The 12,988-nt window shown below is 47.0% G+C and overlaps 2 protein-coding genes across 7 annotated transcripts in view; one reads left to right on the top strand and one right to left on the bottom strand.

Annotated features, from left to right (window-relative positions):
- Positions 1-4,622, bottom strand: part of CEPT1 (choline/ethanolamine phosphotransferase 1) — a 22,931-nt gene extending 18,309 nt beyond the window's left edge. Inside the window, exons 1-2 of one of the 4 annotated variants that reach the window (XM_042887078.1) lie at positions 4,435-4,622; positions 2,246-2,648 (exon numbers count right to left, since the gene is read on the bottom strand). In XM_042887078.1, the coding sequence (XP_042743012.1) occupies positions 2,246-2,641 (396 nt within the window). In that variant the 5' untranslated portion in view covers positions 2,642-2,648; positions 4,435-4,622. Of the gene's footprint in view, positions 1-2,245; positions 2,649-2,763; positions 3,535-3,897; positions 3,943-4,434 lie in introns of those variants that run through there. The other 3 variants (XM_042887079.1, XM_042887076.1, XM_042887077.1) reach the window with 3 other exon arrangements.
- DRAM2 (DNA damage regulated autophagy modulator 2) lies at positions 3,988-12,988 on the top strand. Of its 3 annotated transcripts, XM_042887084.1 has the most exons (9): positions 3,988-4,023; positions 5,725-5,809; positions 7,689-7,846; positions 8,126-8,193; positions 8,757-8,896; positions 9,925-10,102; positions 11,837-11,919; positions 12,141-12,233; positions 12,642-12,988. In XM_042887084.1, exons 3-9 carry the CDS (start codon positions 7,716-7,718, stop codon positions 12,747-12,749), a joined length of 801 nt encoding a protein of 266 aa, XP_042743018.1. In that variant the 5' UTR covers positions 3,988-4,023; positions 5,725-5,809; positions 7,689-7,715; the 3' UTR covers positions 12,750-12,988. The 3 variants fall into 3 exon arrangements, with proteins under 3 accessions (XP_042743018.1, XP_042743019.1, XP_042743017.1); XM_042887085.1 differs by lacking the exon at positions 3,988-4,023 and having other exon boundaries at positions 5,517-5,809; positions 8,808-8,896; XM_042887083.1 differs by lacking the exon at positions 3,988-4,023 and having other exon boundaries at positions 5,525-5,809.

Below are 12,988 nucleotides of genomic sequence, written 5' to 3'. Positions count from 1 at the left end.
AGGCACATGAGTGGATCTTTCAGTAGCTTGGAGGGACGGACAGAGGGAGTTGGGGAATGTGAAACAGCACGTAATGGTTTGCTTTGTTACTAAGTTTAATTGGTGCAGTGCACTTTCTAAGCAGGAAGCTGTGTCTGAAAAAAGACACCGACAGCACATGCAAAGCAGGACAGTTACACCCTTCTAGCTTCTATTTCCCATAGGGGAATTTGTAAGCTGGCTGAGCAACGTTGGAACTTGAACACCTTCTCAGCCCCCAGAATGTGGAACTGCCTCCCAAACACTGAGCTCACCTTCACCTTGTTCAGACCTTTGGTTGAACTGCACTTCCTGAGATCTGCCAAGCTTCAGGGCTCTGCAGCACAGCATGCTGCCATATTTTTACTACTGTGTAAGAGCAGCTTTGCCAAATCTATGCTAATAACCCTTAGCATTCATATTCTGTATAGCAATTTGTATGCCCATAGAAATACAGAAGGCGTCAAACCGCCTGGCTTCCTCTGGCCAACGCAGCCTTGACTCATTTGCAGCACATCCAGCTTTCTCTCCTCTTGCATTGTTCTAAAGCTGCCACCTGTGCTCTGCTTTCAGCCACCTCTCTATTCAAACTGCTTGCATTTTCTCTTAGCTACCAGCATATCTGTAAGGGCAAGCTACATTCCTATGACTCCTCCTGTTGACAAAAGGTGTAGCCAACCTGCTTTCAAAAAGAGCAGAACTAAGAGCTGCAAGGAAGAGCCAATTTACACCTCAAAGCAACGCTGCTTTCAGAAGAAAACAGTCTTTCTAGAATCCCAAAGTCCCACTTTCACCCCAGACAGCTGCCTGACACTTCAAAGCAGAATCCTGCAGCTCCACCACAGAGCTGGCATCCCACTGCAGGGCAATGAGATCAGGCTGAGCACCAACTCAGCAGAAAGCCCCTTTTCAGCGAAGTGAGAAGGCAAACCCACCAAGCACAAAGCAACTCCCAAGCTGTTAAACGTGTAGCGACTGTAACGCAGCCAAGCACAGCTGTATGATTCCACGGCTTGCTTAGCATGAACTTCAGAAGTTTAAGTACTAACCACAATACAACTGTGCTCTAAATGAAGCTCAGGTTCAGTGCCTTGTACTGTTATCAAAGCAAGCAGCAAATTACAGTCACGTAGCAATGCTGCTGCCTGAACCAGGAAGCAGCTGGGGTGCACAGCATCAACCTACACAAGTTTTATAGAGTTCACAAAGCCAGTAACTTGAAATGCCTGATAAAGACTTCTGCATCCTTGAAACTAGAAGTAACGAGAAGGTGAGACCTGAGAACAGGTCACGAGCATTTAGTACACCCAGCACAAAGCAGACAGCTCCTGGCTCTCACCCAGCCTTCTCACATCGCAGGCTGCTCAAGTGACACGCTGCTCCATGTGATGTTTTTGTGCTCCCACAGCACATAACTCATTGTGCCTGTAGTCCTCATCCGAGCTGCTCCATACCACAGGGTGCCAGGACCACAGAGGATACAGAAGGACACTCCTTGAGTTCAGCACAGAGGGGTCAGTTACATTAGAAATGGAGGAAGCAGCCTGCCCTGATCTCCTGAGACCATTTTGCCAGTGCTCAGTCCCTGGTTTGATCTAACATTGCTCACTGTTTTGCAACTCTAGCTGGGTTTGCAGCACTCAATTAACCGCGGATCAAGTCACCCTGCTCTTCTTGTTGTGTAGTAACTCCAACTCAGATAGCTGAAGTGACTAACCCAGTGACAAACAGGGAAAGCAAACAGGAAAACAGGACAAAAGCTACACAAGCAAGACATGTAGATTTTTTAGTTGCCTGCACATGAATCGCAGAACGGTTTGGGTTGGAAGGGACCTCTAAGATCATCTAGTTGCAAACCCCTGCTGTAGGCAGGGATGTCTCCCTCTAGACCAGAATGAACTCAAGCATATTCTTGAGGGGCTGCAGCATCATGCAGCAGGTCCATCACAGCTGCTGCCCCAACAGCTATTTTGGCACTGGACTCCATTTCACACAACACATGATGGCCCACAGGAACCCTTCCACCAGCCCTCAGCAGAACACACGCTCCCCAAAACCTACACTGCTCTTCCTGCATGCAAGCACCAGCATCACAACCATCTGTATGACAACTGTGGGCTACTCGTGGAGAGAGAGCTCCCCATAAAGACAGGATCCCAGCAGGGAACAGTGCCAACCACTTTCAGATCACAGCAACGACACAGGCTGTCAGAGGCCCAGAACTTACCTGCTCTGTAGCTGTTGGGCAGTAGTATACTAATAGCAGGGTTGTGAATATATTTATTAACAGTCCGATGATGGTGATCAGATTTGGGGCAATCCAGGCTGGAACTCTTCCAACTAACCATTCCCAGTAACCTTGCATTAGAGGTTCAAGCAGCGACCGTCCAGCACTCTGATATTTGTGTTCTTCTAACCGTTTCAGCTGGTGCTTTGACAAGGGAGGTGTAGGCAACTGAACTAGCTTGCTTAGCACACAGGCAGCAGCAGGACCGTGGGCACAGCCTGCAGGGGATTCCAGGTGCGACTCCCCGCATCGCCTCTTGAGGTTCCGATGCCCGCTCATGGATTGGGTGGCCTCAGAGTTTTTATTTGGCAGGTAACAGCTGTTACGGAGAATCATTAAGATCCTGCAACATAAAGGGTTGAGATAAACTGATGTTTGAAATATCAGGAGTTTTTAATGCTCCACAGAGCATCTCATTTTGCCTGCAGCAAGCCAGGATGACCGTACAAGAGTTTTACCTTAGAAAAGGAGGATATTTGGAGAACTGTTGAGGGAAGACAGGAAAGAACGTTCTCAATGTAGTCATAAAGTAGCAAGTTACACTGTTTACCTTTTTTTCTGCCTACAGAAGCAAATATCCTGCAGCCACTTGCCTAAATTTCATCAGCAGCAGAAGTTTGCAGCACACTGCTGCCTGATGTTACAGACCAAGGCACAGTCAGGTCCCTCACAGCTCCCTAGGGCAGTACACACAGCCCACGTTCCCTGCTCAGATTATCAATTGATGGCAATACAAATAAAGGGAAAGTTCAGCAGCTTTGAAGCAGCTTACCCTCTTTGGTGAGGAGTAACAAACCCTTTAAGGAGGAATAAGCACGTTTGGTTTTTTTCCCCACTTTTCCTTAAGTGTAACCCAATCCAGCTGAAAGCTCGTTGCTTCTTTCAACTCTTAAGCGAGAAATATGCAGAGCTCCAGCTACCAAAGAGAGCCACAATGAGAAGACACGGGGCCAGCAGCAGCACCTCCAGCACGAGGAGCTTTGTGGTATCCCAGCTCTCCAACAACACAAAACCCTCTGTACAGACTAACAGAGAGGTGGTGGAGACCGAAAAGGAAAGTTTGCTTTTTAGATGAGGGTCAGCCTATGTAAATAAACAGAATCAACCGTTAAGCAAGAATCAGCTGTAAATCAAAGGTCAACTGCGGTGTAAGAACAAACACACGGCAACTTCCAGCCCCGCTGCAGTTAACTAAGGCTATTTCTGACAGCACGGAGCTCCGCGAGCAGGAAGAAGGGCGCAGTGGGGAGCAGAGCGCGGCTCCGCAGGGAGGCGGCAGCGGAGGCACCGCAGCTCACGGCGGCTCGCGGCCCGCCCGGCCTCGGGAAACGCAGCCCGGGCTCCCGCGGCCAAGCAGAGCACCGAGGCGCAGTGCGGGACGCGGCCCGGCTGCCCCGCAGCCCACAAAGCCCGGAGCTGTCGGGGGGGCACCTCCAGGCCCGGCCCGGCTCCACACGCGCAGCAGGCCGGCCCGGCGGTGCCCGTTCCTCGCCTCCAGCCCGGCCCTCCGGCCCTCCCCGCAGCTACACCGCAGCCCCTTCCCGCGGGACCCCCCGGCAGCGCACAGGGCGGCGGGACGCGCGCAGCCTTACCTCGGCCTCCCCGCCCAGCGGTGCTTTACGCCGCTTTTGCGACAGCCGGAAATGAGGCGGAGAAGGGGCGGGGCTAATGGGTGGGGGCGGGGCAGGGCGCGCGGGGCCGGGGCGGGAGCGGCTGAGGTAACGGCGCGGGGGCGCGGGGAGGGGGCTGGGTTGGGGTTCGTACACTGAGCCTGGCAGGTCCCGGCCCGCTCCGTCCTCCCTTCCGCCTCTCCCAGACACCCTTCGTCTCACCGCTCACCTCCCGGCACCGCCCGGCCGCCTCCGGCTGCTCCCGCTCAGCCCCTCCGCCCCCCCACCCCCTCGGTTTTTCCCCTCCTTCCTGACCCCCCCAGAGCCACATCCAGCCTGGCCTTCAATGCCCCCAGCGATGGGGCGTCCACAGCCTCCTTGGGCAACCTGTTCCAGTGCCTCACCGCTCTCTGGCTGACAAACTTCCTCCTGATATCCAACCTAAACTCAGTTGAACACCGTTCCCTTGTCCCATCACCGTCCACCCACGTATCCAGCCCTCGGCCCCCAGCAGCTCACCCCCACGCAGGACGCAGCAGCTGTTGGGCTCTGGATGGACAAAACGCTCAAAACGAGCCCTTTGCCGTCGCTGAGCCGTGCGAGCAGCACAGCCCGTCCATTCCCCGCGCTCTCGCTTTGCTCCTTTGCAGGTTCCCAACCTTTATCCGCTGTTATCGGTCTGACCCTGACAACAAGTTGTGCAAGGGATCGCTGCCGTGTCCCCCTGCGACTCGTCCCCGTCCAACCTTGCAGAGCACACACACTTTCTCTTTCTGCCCTCACCGCAGTGTTTTCGCAGTGCACCCGCCTGCGGGGCTGGGAGCGCAGGGAGAGGCAGGCAGTGCTTTTCCTGTCCCAGCACGGATTCAGAATTCTCCCATTTCCACGTGTGCTTTCTGCTGTTTTTCCACCTATAACTTTTTGCCCTTTGTGATCTCGGTTGTCTTTTATTTTTGTTACTTCTGTAGTTTCTGTTCCGTGTGCTCTCAGTGCTGCTGCCCATTTCCTGTGCATAAAGAAAGCTCTGTGCTTTTAATGCCCTTCCTCGACTTGCCCTCGATATGGTTTGATACGATACCTGTCACAGGTATTACCTGAGGGTCAGCCCTTCCCCGTTTAGCACACAGACATGTCTACAAAACAGGATACAGGTTTTAGAAAACAATCCTGAAGAGAGAGGCTGCCCATGGCCGAGATATCATCAGTTGGCAAAGGGCCTCGCTGGAAAAAAAGCAGGAGGCTGAGTGTGTTTTAATCCTTGCTGTTGAAAACAATAGGACAGGATGAGGCACTAATCATAATTAATTGCAGGGCTGGCCAGCAGGTCTGCCTCTGCACAGCATCCTGCAACCAGCTGCCATGCTGCTCTGTGCACCTGACCACATGCAAATGGTGGTGATTTGTGTGCAGGGCATTGCCTCCAGCTGTGGGGTGGGATGGATCATGGGGATACCCACAGTAATCAGTTGGGAACAGTTTAATTGCACTGGAACAATTTTAATTCCATTGGAACAGTCGCTTTCAGGTTTCTGCTGGAAAGCTTCTCATTTCAAGTTAAACCCTTCTATAGACAAGTTATATGAATCCAAAAGTCTTTAACCTGTTCTCCTGCATTGCTGCTGTCCCACCATACAGGTGCTTCACTTCTTAAACCACTTAAGAATAGAAAAAACATTGAGTCAAGCCAAAGGTGCACCTACCCAGAGTCCTGTGGCAGTGACTAACAGAAGATGCTAAGAAAGAGACTAGTGTAGATGAAAAGATTTACCTCACATCTGGAGTGTTTTCCTTCATATCTCAACCATTTAGGGGAAAATGAAGTGGATGGGGAGCTTCACCAGAAGGATGACTCTGGATTTCTCTTGAGGAATTCATTCAACATCCTTATTCTCAGGTACGTGGCATGTTTGTTTGTTTGTTTGTTTGTTTGTTTTCAGGCAAAAATCTGTTAGTTCAGAAATAACATTAAGGCACTGATAACATTTAAATGCTAAAGGCAAATCAAAATGCAGATACCAGACTGACTGCCCGAAGTTGCTTTGAAGTTGGAAACAGATTGCTGTGCAAAATACACATTTCTTTCATGCAGATTCCAAATTCACACATTTGAGATATGGGATTTTGAAGTTATATTCATTATGATCTGTTTTGCATGAGGGCCTTTAAATGAAAGTCAACATTAAAGGACAAATGTTACATTATCTTTAGCTTAAAAATGAAAGTATAAGGGTCAGAAAGCAAGCAGTTTCAGTGGTCACTTTATTCTTAAGATGTAGTTATCCGATACCTAATGTCTTCCTTACCAGCAGCTGAACCTTTAGTTTTATAAGGATGTAATTCATTCTTTTCAAGGTCTATCAGTCATGGGTGGCTGTTGCTCTGTCCCAGGAGCGTGCCTTGTTTGAACCACTGATACTGTAGGCTTCAAGGAAGCACAGGCACAAGGCGGTGATGAGTTTCTTGCAAATGAGCAATGCTCATTATGCAGCATTAGCTGATGAATCTGCAGAGCTGGGCTTCCGTGAGCTTCCCTGGACACACAGGTGGAGGAGGTCAGCAGAAAGATGCACCTTGGGAAGAGATGCTTGGGAGCAAGCAGCAGCAGCGCGCAGGATGTACACAGCAGCAGTGCTGAGATGTGTAGGAGGCGATCAGCTCCACTCTGTCACAAGATTCACTCTTCTCTATTTTCAAATTCCTTTCCCTCCTGTGAAACGTATTAATTGTGCTTCCTGCCTCTTTCTCTCTCTTTGTTTTGCTAGTCTCCTGCCTTTTAGGCATTTCATGCCTCCTAAAGCCTCTCAGTCCTGCCTTATTTCTATATTCCCATAGTGCTATTGGCCTTTCCTCACATGCTGCTAGATCTTTGTCTGGGGTGCCCTTGGATCTGCATTCTGTTATTCTTCTCCTTTTCACTGTCTCGTATTCCATTCACAGGTCCAGAACTGGATAGCATGTGAATACGTAGTTAGCAGTTTAACTCCACTGTAAATGGACCTTTCCCTCCCACCTGTAAAACTGCAGCACAGTTCTTCCACCCATAGTCATCAGTTCTTGAGTTCAAAGGTTGTGGCTGGTAGCAGTCAGCTCATGCTCGTAGGTATCTGCAATGTTATTTAAGTGATTCTTGTAACAGATGTTGAGTCACACAGCATGACAGGCACTAAATGAGTGCAGATATTAAAGTAATTTTAGGTTGTTTTCTCAATGTCTGCCCAGCTGATTGTTAATGGAAATGAGAGGCTCTATAGGAGCTACTATCAGTTAAATTGTCACTATCAGCACACGTCCTCTGTCACAGCCTCATTAATTCTAACACAGTGTTATGACTCGATGATCTTGAAGATCTTTTCCAACCGAGGTGATCTGTGACTCTCCGATGCAAGGGTGAGAAGAAAATAGAGTCAGTTATTCACAGTGACCCATCTGACCTTCTTTTGGCAGCAACAAATGCCAAGACATGCAGCAAAGCGACACTGGTCGCTGATTTCTTTTCTTGTGATCTTCTAAGAATTTCAGAGTTAACATTTCCAGATGTTATTTCTGCTTATTTATGATTGCTTCCGTGCCCTGAGGTCAGATACTCACATTGGCTTTGCAGGACAGGACTGAGAGTGACACCAAATGCATTCACATATGCACAAATGCATCCTGGCACAGCCTCTGTGATGAGAAGAGCCATCCCTGGCAGCACCTGCAGTCCATACAAATAGGCAGTTTGCCTCAGAAAAGCCAAATGTTGTTAGTAAATATTTCTGTTCAATTCTCCACAGTGTTCGGAGTTGGAAGTCAGCGTTGAAATGTGGTGGTTTCAGCAAGGCCTCTCTTTCTTGCCCGTGGCTTTGGTTGTTTGGTCAGCAGCAACATTTGTGTTTTCATACATCACTGCAATCGTCCTCCACCATGTTGACCCTCTGGTGCCCTACATCAGGTTGGTAACATTCATACAATCTACATTTCCAACTGCAGAACACTGAGGCTGTACATGTGTGCCTCTAATTTTGATCTTTCAGATTTCCAGGCTCTTATACGTTTCCAGGTTTTAATGCTCCTTATTCACCTTTTGTGATGAATGAAGATCAGAATACAAGGAATATACCAAAAATGTTCATTCCTGGTTCTAAGAACAGCATGCTTCTTATGGTTTCTTTGTAGACTGAAAAGGAAACTTGAATTGCAAATATTTTTAGTATTCATTTCTTTCTTCCAGTGATACAGGGACAATACCTCCTGAGAGATGCTTATTTGGGATCATGTTAAATGTTTCATCTTTCCTGGGTGAGTAGAGAAAGGTGTCCCTGGCAAGCTGCACACAGTTCTGGGATCATATGGTTTTAAACTGTTTACTTACTAAGATCATTAAACAGCCCATAATTCTCATCAAAGCTAAATTTCAGGCAGTTAACTTATTTCTGTTAAGTGACTTAGAGGAAAATATATCACAGGAATGTTTCCTACCAACTGCAGATTCCAGAAGGCCAAAAATGCATGAGAGAGAGAGAGAAAGAGAGGAAGAAAGAAGGAGAGAGAGTGAGAGAGAATATGAAAGAAAACAAGAAAGAGAATAAGAAAGAGAGGGAATAGTGGTAAGAGGAATATCAGTGCAGAATTAAGGAAGTCATCTTACTTGTGCTTTGGTTACAGAGAGAAAAATCAATGTACTTTTTCAAGTGAAGGAGACCAGAAAACCTTAGTAGGTCAGTTATGTCAGCTTTGACTTCCACATGCCCACGTTTCCTAGGGCAGTTTTCGTACTTCAAACAGGTGCCCCCATCACTCAGCACATTCTCAGTTAAAAAAAGGAAAAAACAGTTTACTGCATTTGGGTTCTTCATTCTTAGGTATGGCCACCATGTATGTCCGTTACAAACAAGTCTATGCTTTGAATCCAGACAAATCCAGGATCATCAAGCTTAATAAGATTGGCCTTATGCTGGGACTGATGAGCTGCTTTGGACTTTGCATCATTGCAAATTTCCAGGTTTGTGTCCAGAGTTGGGTGTTTGTTTACTGTGATAAGATGGGATGGGGGAGGGGGGGGAATTAAAAACAAAACTTTTGAGGGAAAAACCTGTTTGTTTGTTTGTTTTTCTAATCAAATTCTCTACAGAAAGCTGTTATAGGTAAGTTTGAATTTGGAGTTTCTTACATATTTCTGATTTCCTTTATCCACCGGGATTTGTGAGCAGCAAGTCACAAAATTCCAAACCATTAAAAGAAAGAGAAGTTCTCTTTCTGCAGGAAGCAGACTCTTGCACGTGCTTATAGGAGAAGTGAAAGCCGTGTCTCCAGATGACAGGAGCACAGCTGTACGGTATTTTTACAGGGGAATCTGTGTGGGGCTGTAGCAGCGCCTTTAGCCACTAGAGGTTGCAGTGGCTCACTGCTCTCCGGCTGGATTAGGGCCAGGGAAAAGCAGCTCTTCAGAAGTTCCACCTTTCTCTCATTTCCCGTAGCACAGCTCAGTCAGGGATAGGAGGAAAGGACAAACAAAGCTTGTTTAAACTGCAGTAGTTCAGAGAATTGCTAAAGCTCATTGGTTTTAACCTCATTTGGGGGACTAGAATTGCATGTCATGTTTGTCTTCTGTTGCGTTATCCTTCATAGACACAGAGATTCCCTGGCTACAAGTATTCAGCAGGCAGTCTGCTGTCACTCTTGTTACCTTCCCAACTGCAGGGATTCCTCTATTCAGTTTCCGTATTACTGCTCAGCGTGATAATGAAGGCAGCGTTGATGAATTCCTGTAATTGAGATATAGCTGAACTGTAAATTAGCTGCAACAACATCCCCAGAGCAGCAGTACAGAGGGCTGCCAGGCGTTGGCTCCCAGCTAACTCTGTGGGCTTCCAAGAAAATGTCTTAAGTGCTGGCACATTCCAGAACTCTTTCGTCTGGGACATGAGAGGATGACTGTGCGCGCGGAGCACCAGCAGGTTATGGAAGGAAAATATTCCCCGAGTTGAAAATTAAACCAGGTTCTGTACCAACGGTTCTTTCTCTCCATAGAAATGTGTTCTGTATTACATCCACGTGGTCGGAGCCTGCCTGACATTTGGAGTGGGGGCCATTTACATGCTGGTTCAGACCATCCTCTCCTACTTGATGCAGCCAGAAGTTCACAGCAAAGACATCTTTTTGATCCGACTGGCCGTGCTGCTCTGGTGCTGCTCAAGCATTGCAAGCAGTATCCTTTCACTGCAACGCACCTCCATGGAACAGAGCAGCTTCCACAATTGTATTTGCAGCTATGTTCATTTGACCTGCTGGCAGGACAGACTGTGCTACAGAAGATCTACCATCCTTAGTTTTACAGCTTGTATCATGGCTTTTCTATCCAGTTTTACAGCTTGGAAACTTCAGGAATGAAGGGCACCATCAGGGTAAGCCTGCTAGCAGGTCACAGGCTAACAAAATGTTGCAGTTCTGTGATTGGGTACCACTAGAATGAGAAGTAGAAAATGTAGCATAAAAGAAAACACTGCCAACCCAACTGTGTGCAGCACAGTGCGCTCATACAGCTGGATCCCTGAGCAGGTCAGAAAGTTCTGGCACTTATCACAGAAGCAGCTGTGGAATGCATTGCCAAGGTTGATTCAGAAGAGACATGTGACCTGCCATCTCCTCCCTTGCCCATCCTAGAAGTCAAAATACAAGAAGTTTCTGGCAGACTTTCCCAACAGCCTCCCTTTGGCTCTGGAACTCATCATTCCCTTTGAGTTCCAAGTTCTGTAAGCAGCCATAGGAAGCAGCCATAGAAATCTAGGCAAACTCATTCAGAAACAGAGCATTTCTCCTATCCAGAGTTATCTGACAATTAGGAAACTGAACCAGCAGTTCCTATGTTCACTCCTAAACACTGTGTTTTGAAAATTGTGACTCAGTTGCATCAAACAGGATTACAACACTAAAGCATTAGAATTTACATTCCAAAGACATGAGTCCAAAAATCATTGCCTAAATGCTGTTCCTGCTGCAGTTGAATTGAGGCCACCTATTTAATCCCTGCTGATTTTATTTATTCCTGGGCTGACAGCCAAAACCAACATGAAGCCATAGACCACCTCACTGATCACCAAGCTCCCATTCCTGCTACTGCAAAACAATGTAATTTGGGTCAGGCTGGTTATTGGTAACGAAGCAAGGAGGAAGAGGCTTGACACGGCAAGGAAGTCAGCTGTGAGATTTTTTTTGTGCTACAGAAGAATGAGATTTTCAGCTCCAAACAGTTAAGAGCCAAATACAATTGGAGCAGACTGAAAGGGAGCAACATGAACTGATGCAAGTTAAGAACCTTGTACAGATGCCAAAAAAAACCCACAAGATCTACAGAGGTCTGTAAACCAGTATGGTCTAACCAAAATTAGAGGGGAGTGTAGAAATAATACATGCATACCTATATATATGGAAGGGGAATCAAAGGGAAATTGAGTATTTCCTAAATTAACAGTTCATCATGTAATAAGGGAGAAGTGGTAACAAGAAGTCATCTCTGGCCATGGGAGAAGTGGTTGTTTCTGGTAGTGGAAGGCAGAAGGAAACCTAGAAATGCTTATCCACTGCTGGATAACTCAAAAAAACCCAATGCTGGAAATGGTAAGCATGGTGCACATCCATCACAGCCTAAGTGTTTCCATGCAGACGTTAAGGTTGATCAAGGAGGTACAACAAGGTGCAGTATACAGAGAGCAAAGATGACTGATGCACTTAGAATCAAGCTTTTCATGTTGAAGCAACCTGCAAGTCAAAGGGAACGATGCAGAACTGTTCACATCTCCATTAGCATTCATTCTGCTGAGGAGACCTGGTAGAGAACACACAGGTCTCCTTACAGACTCCCTTTGAAGCACCCCAGTGCCAAGGCTGGAATTTCCAAGTTGCTCCTTCCTTGTCTTGAATCCTCCTTAACGTATTTCCACAGTGTTTGTTTCCTCAGTTGTCTTATACAGTGGCCTGTATGGAACAGGTCTTGTGCAAAAGTTGCACTGGGACCCCCAGGAAAAAGTGAGTAAAAAAAGAAAAAAACAAATGTTTTAACAAACTTTTCTACTGAGTTCAGCACTTCATTTTTAGAGACCCCAGATATCCTAAGGGATTTTGCTTTCTGAACAGAGTAGTTGTAGATGCAGGGCGTTGTGTTCAAGCCAACTTTGTGCCATTGCAGAGTCACCAAGACTTTCTCATACTGATTTTATTTTCTCCCCTTCTCTCTCCCTGTTACACAGGGCTACACAGCTCACATTGTCAGTACTGCCTCCGAGTGGTCATTAGCATTCTCCTTCCTCAGCTTTTTCCTCACCTATATTCGTGATTTTCAGGTAAAATCAACGCTGATGTTATGTGCTCTGTTTCTCCAGACTTCCAATAGCCTGACACGATGCAGGGTGGTCTCTTTGCCTGCTTCTAAGCTTGTGTGTATCAGTCATCAAGGCTGGAGGACCTGTGGTGTGAACAGCTCTGAGCGGTCCTTTCTTCCTCAGTAGAGTACACTCCTACTGCATTGGCAGCATCAGTCGAGCTCCAGGCAGCTTCACTTGTACGATCTGCCACAGTCACGGGAGGTTTGCTGTAGTGAATTATGAAGTTTATTATGTCCAGGAGGACAGCACAGGATTGGGTTAATAGTTCAGGAGCTGATCTGTGTTTTGGTCTTTCATCCAACTGTCCCTGCTGAACAAGTGATGAGCCTGCTAAGCTGTGGTTTCTTCCCTTTTTTGCCTCCACAGAAAATTTCCCTGCGTGCAGTTGCCAGCTTGCATGGACAAACCCTTTATAACACGCCACAGAGCTTTGCGACTGATGAGCAGAGGCTGCTGATAGCAGGGAGCATCTAATGAAGGCAAAGAGAACGAGTTCTCTGCACAACTCAGGAATGTAATAGCAATAACAGTTCGTACTTCTAAGCGTTTATTTTATATATAAAAGAAAAATGAAGTGATTGTATTCTACTTGACACAAAGGGCTTTGCTTTTAACCCACGCAGCAATGCAACGTTATCAGTATTGAACACAAGCCTGTAACATTTCTACACATGCTAATGTCATGAAAGAATTAAATGAAGGTTATTAAAAGA

The sequence above is a fragment of the Lagopus leucura genome, unplaced genomic scaffold (genome assembly GCF_019238085.1).
Source record: "Lagopus leucura isolate 7727_CA_CO unplaced genomic scaffold, USGS_WTPT01 Super-Scaffold_100073, whole genome shotgun sequence".
Classification (NCBI taxonomy): Eukaryota; Metazoa; Chordata; class Aves; order Galliformes; family Phasianidae; genus Lagopus; species Lagopus leucura.
Note: the sequence above shows the minus strand (reverse complement) of the source record. Positions and strands in the feature narration are given on the sequence as shown.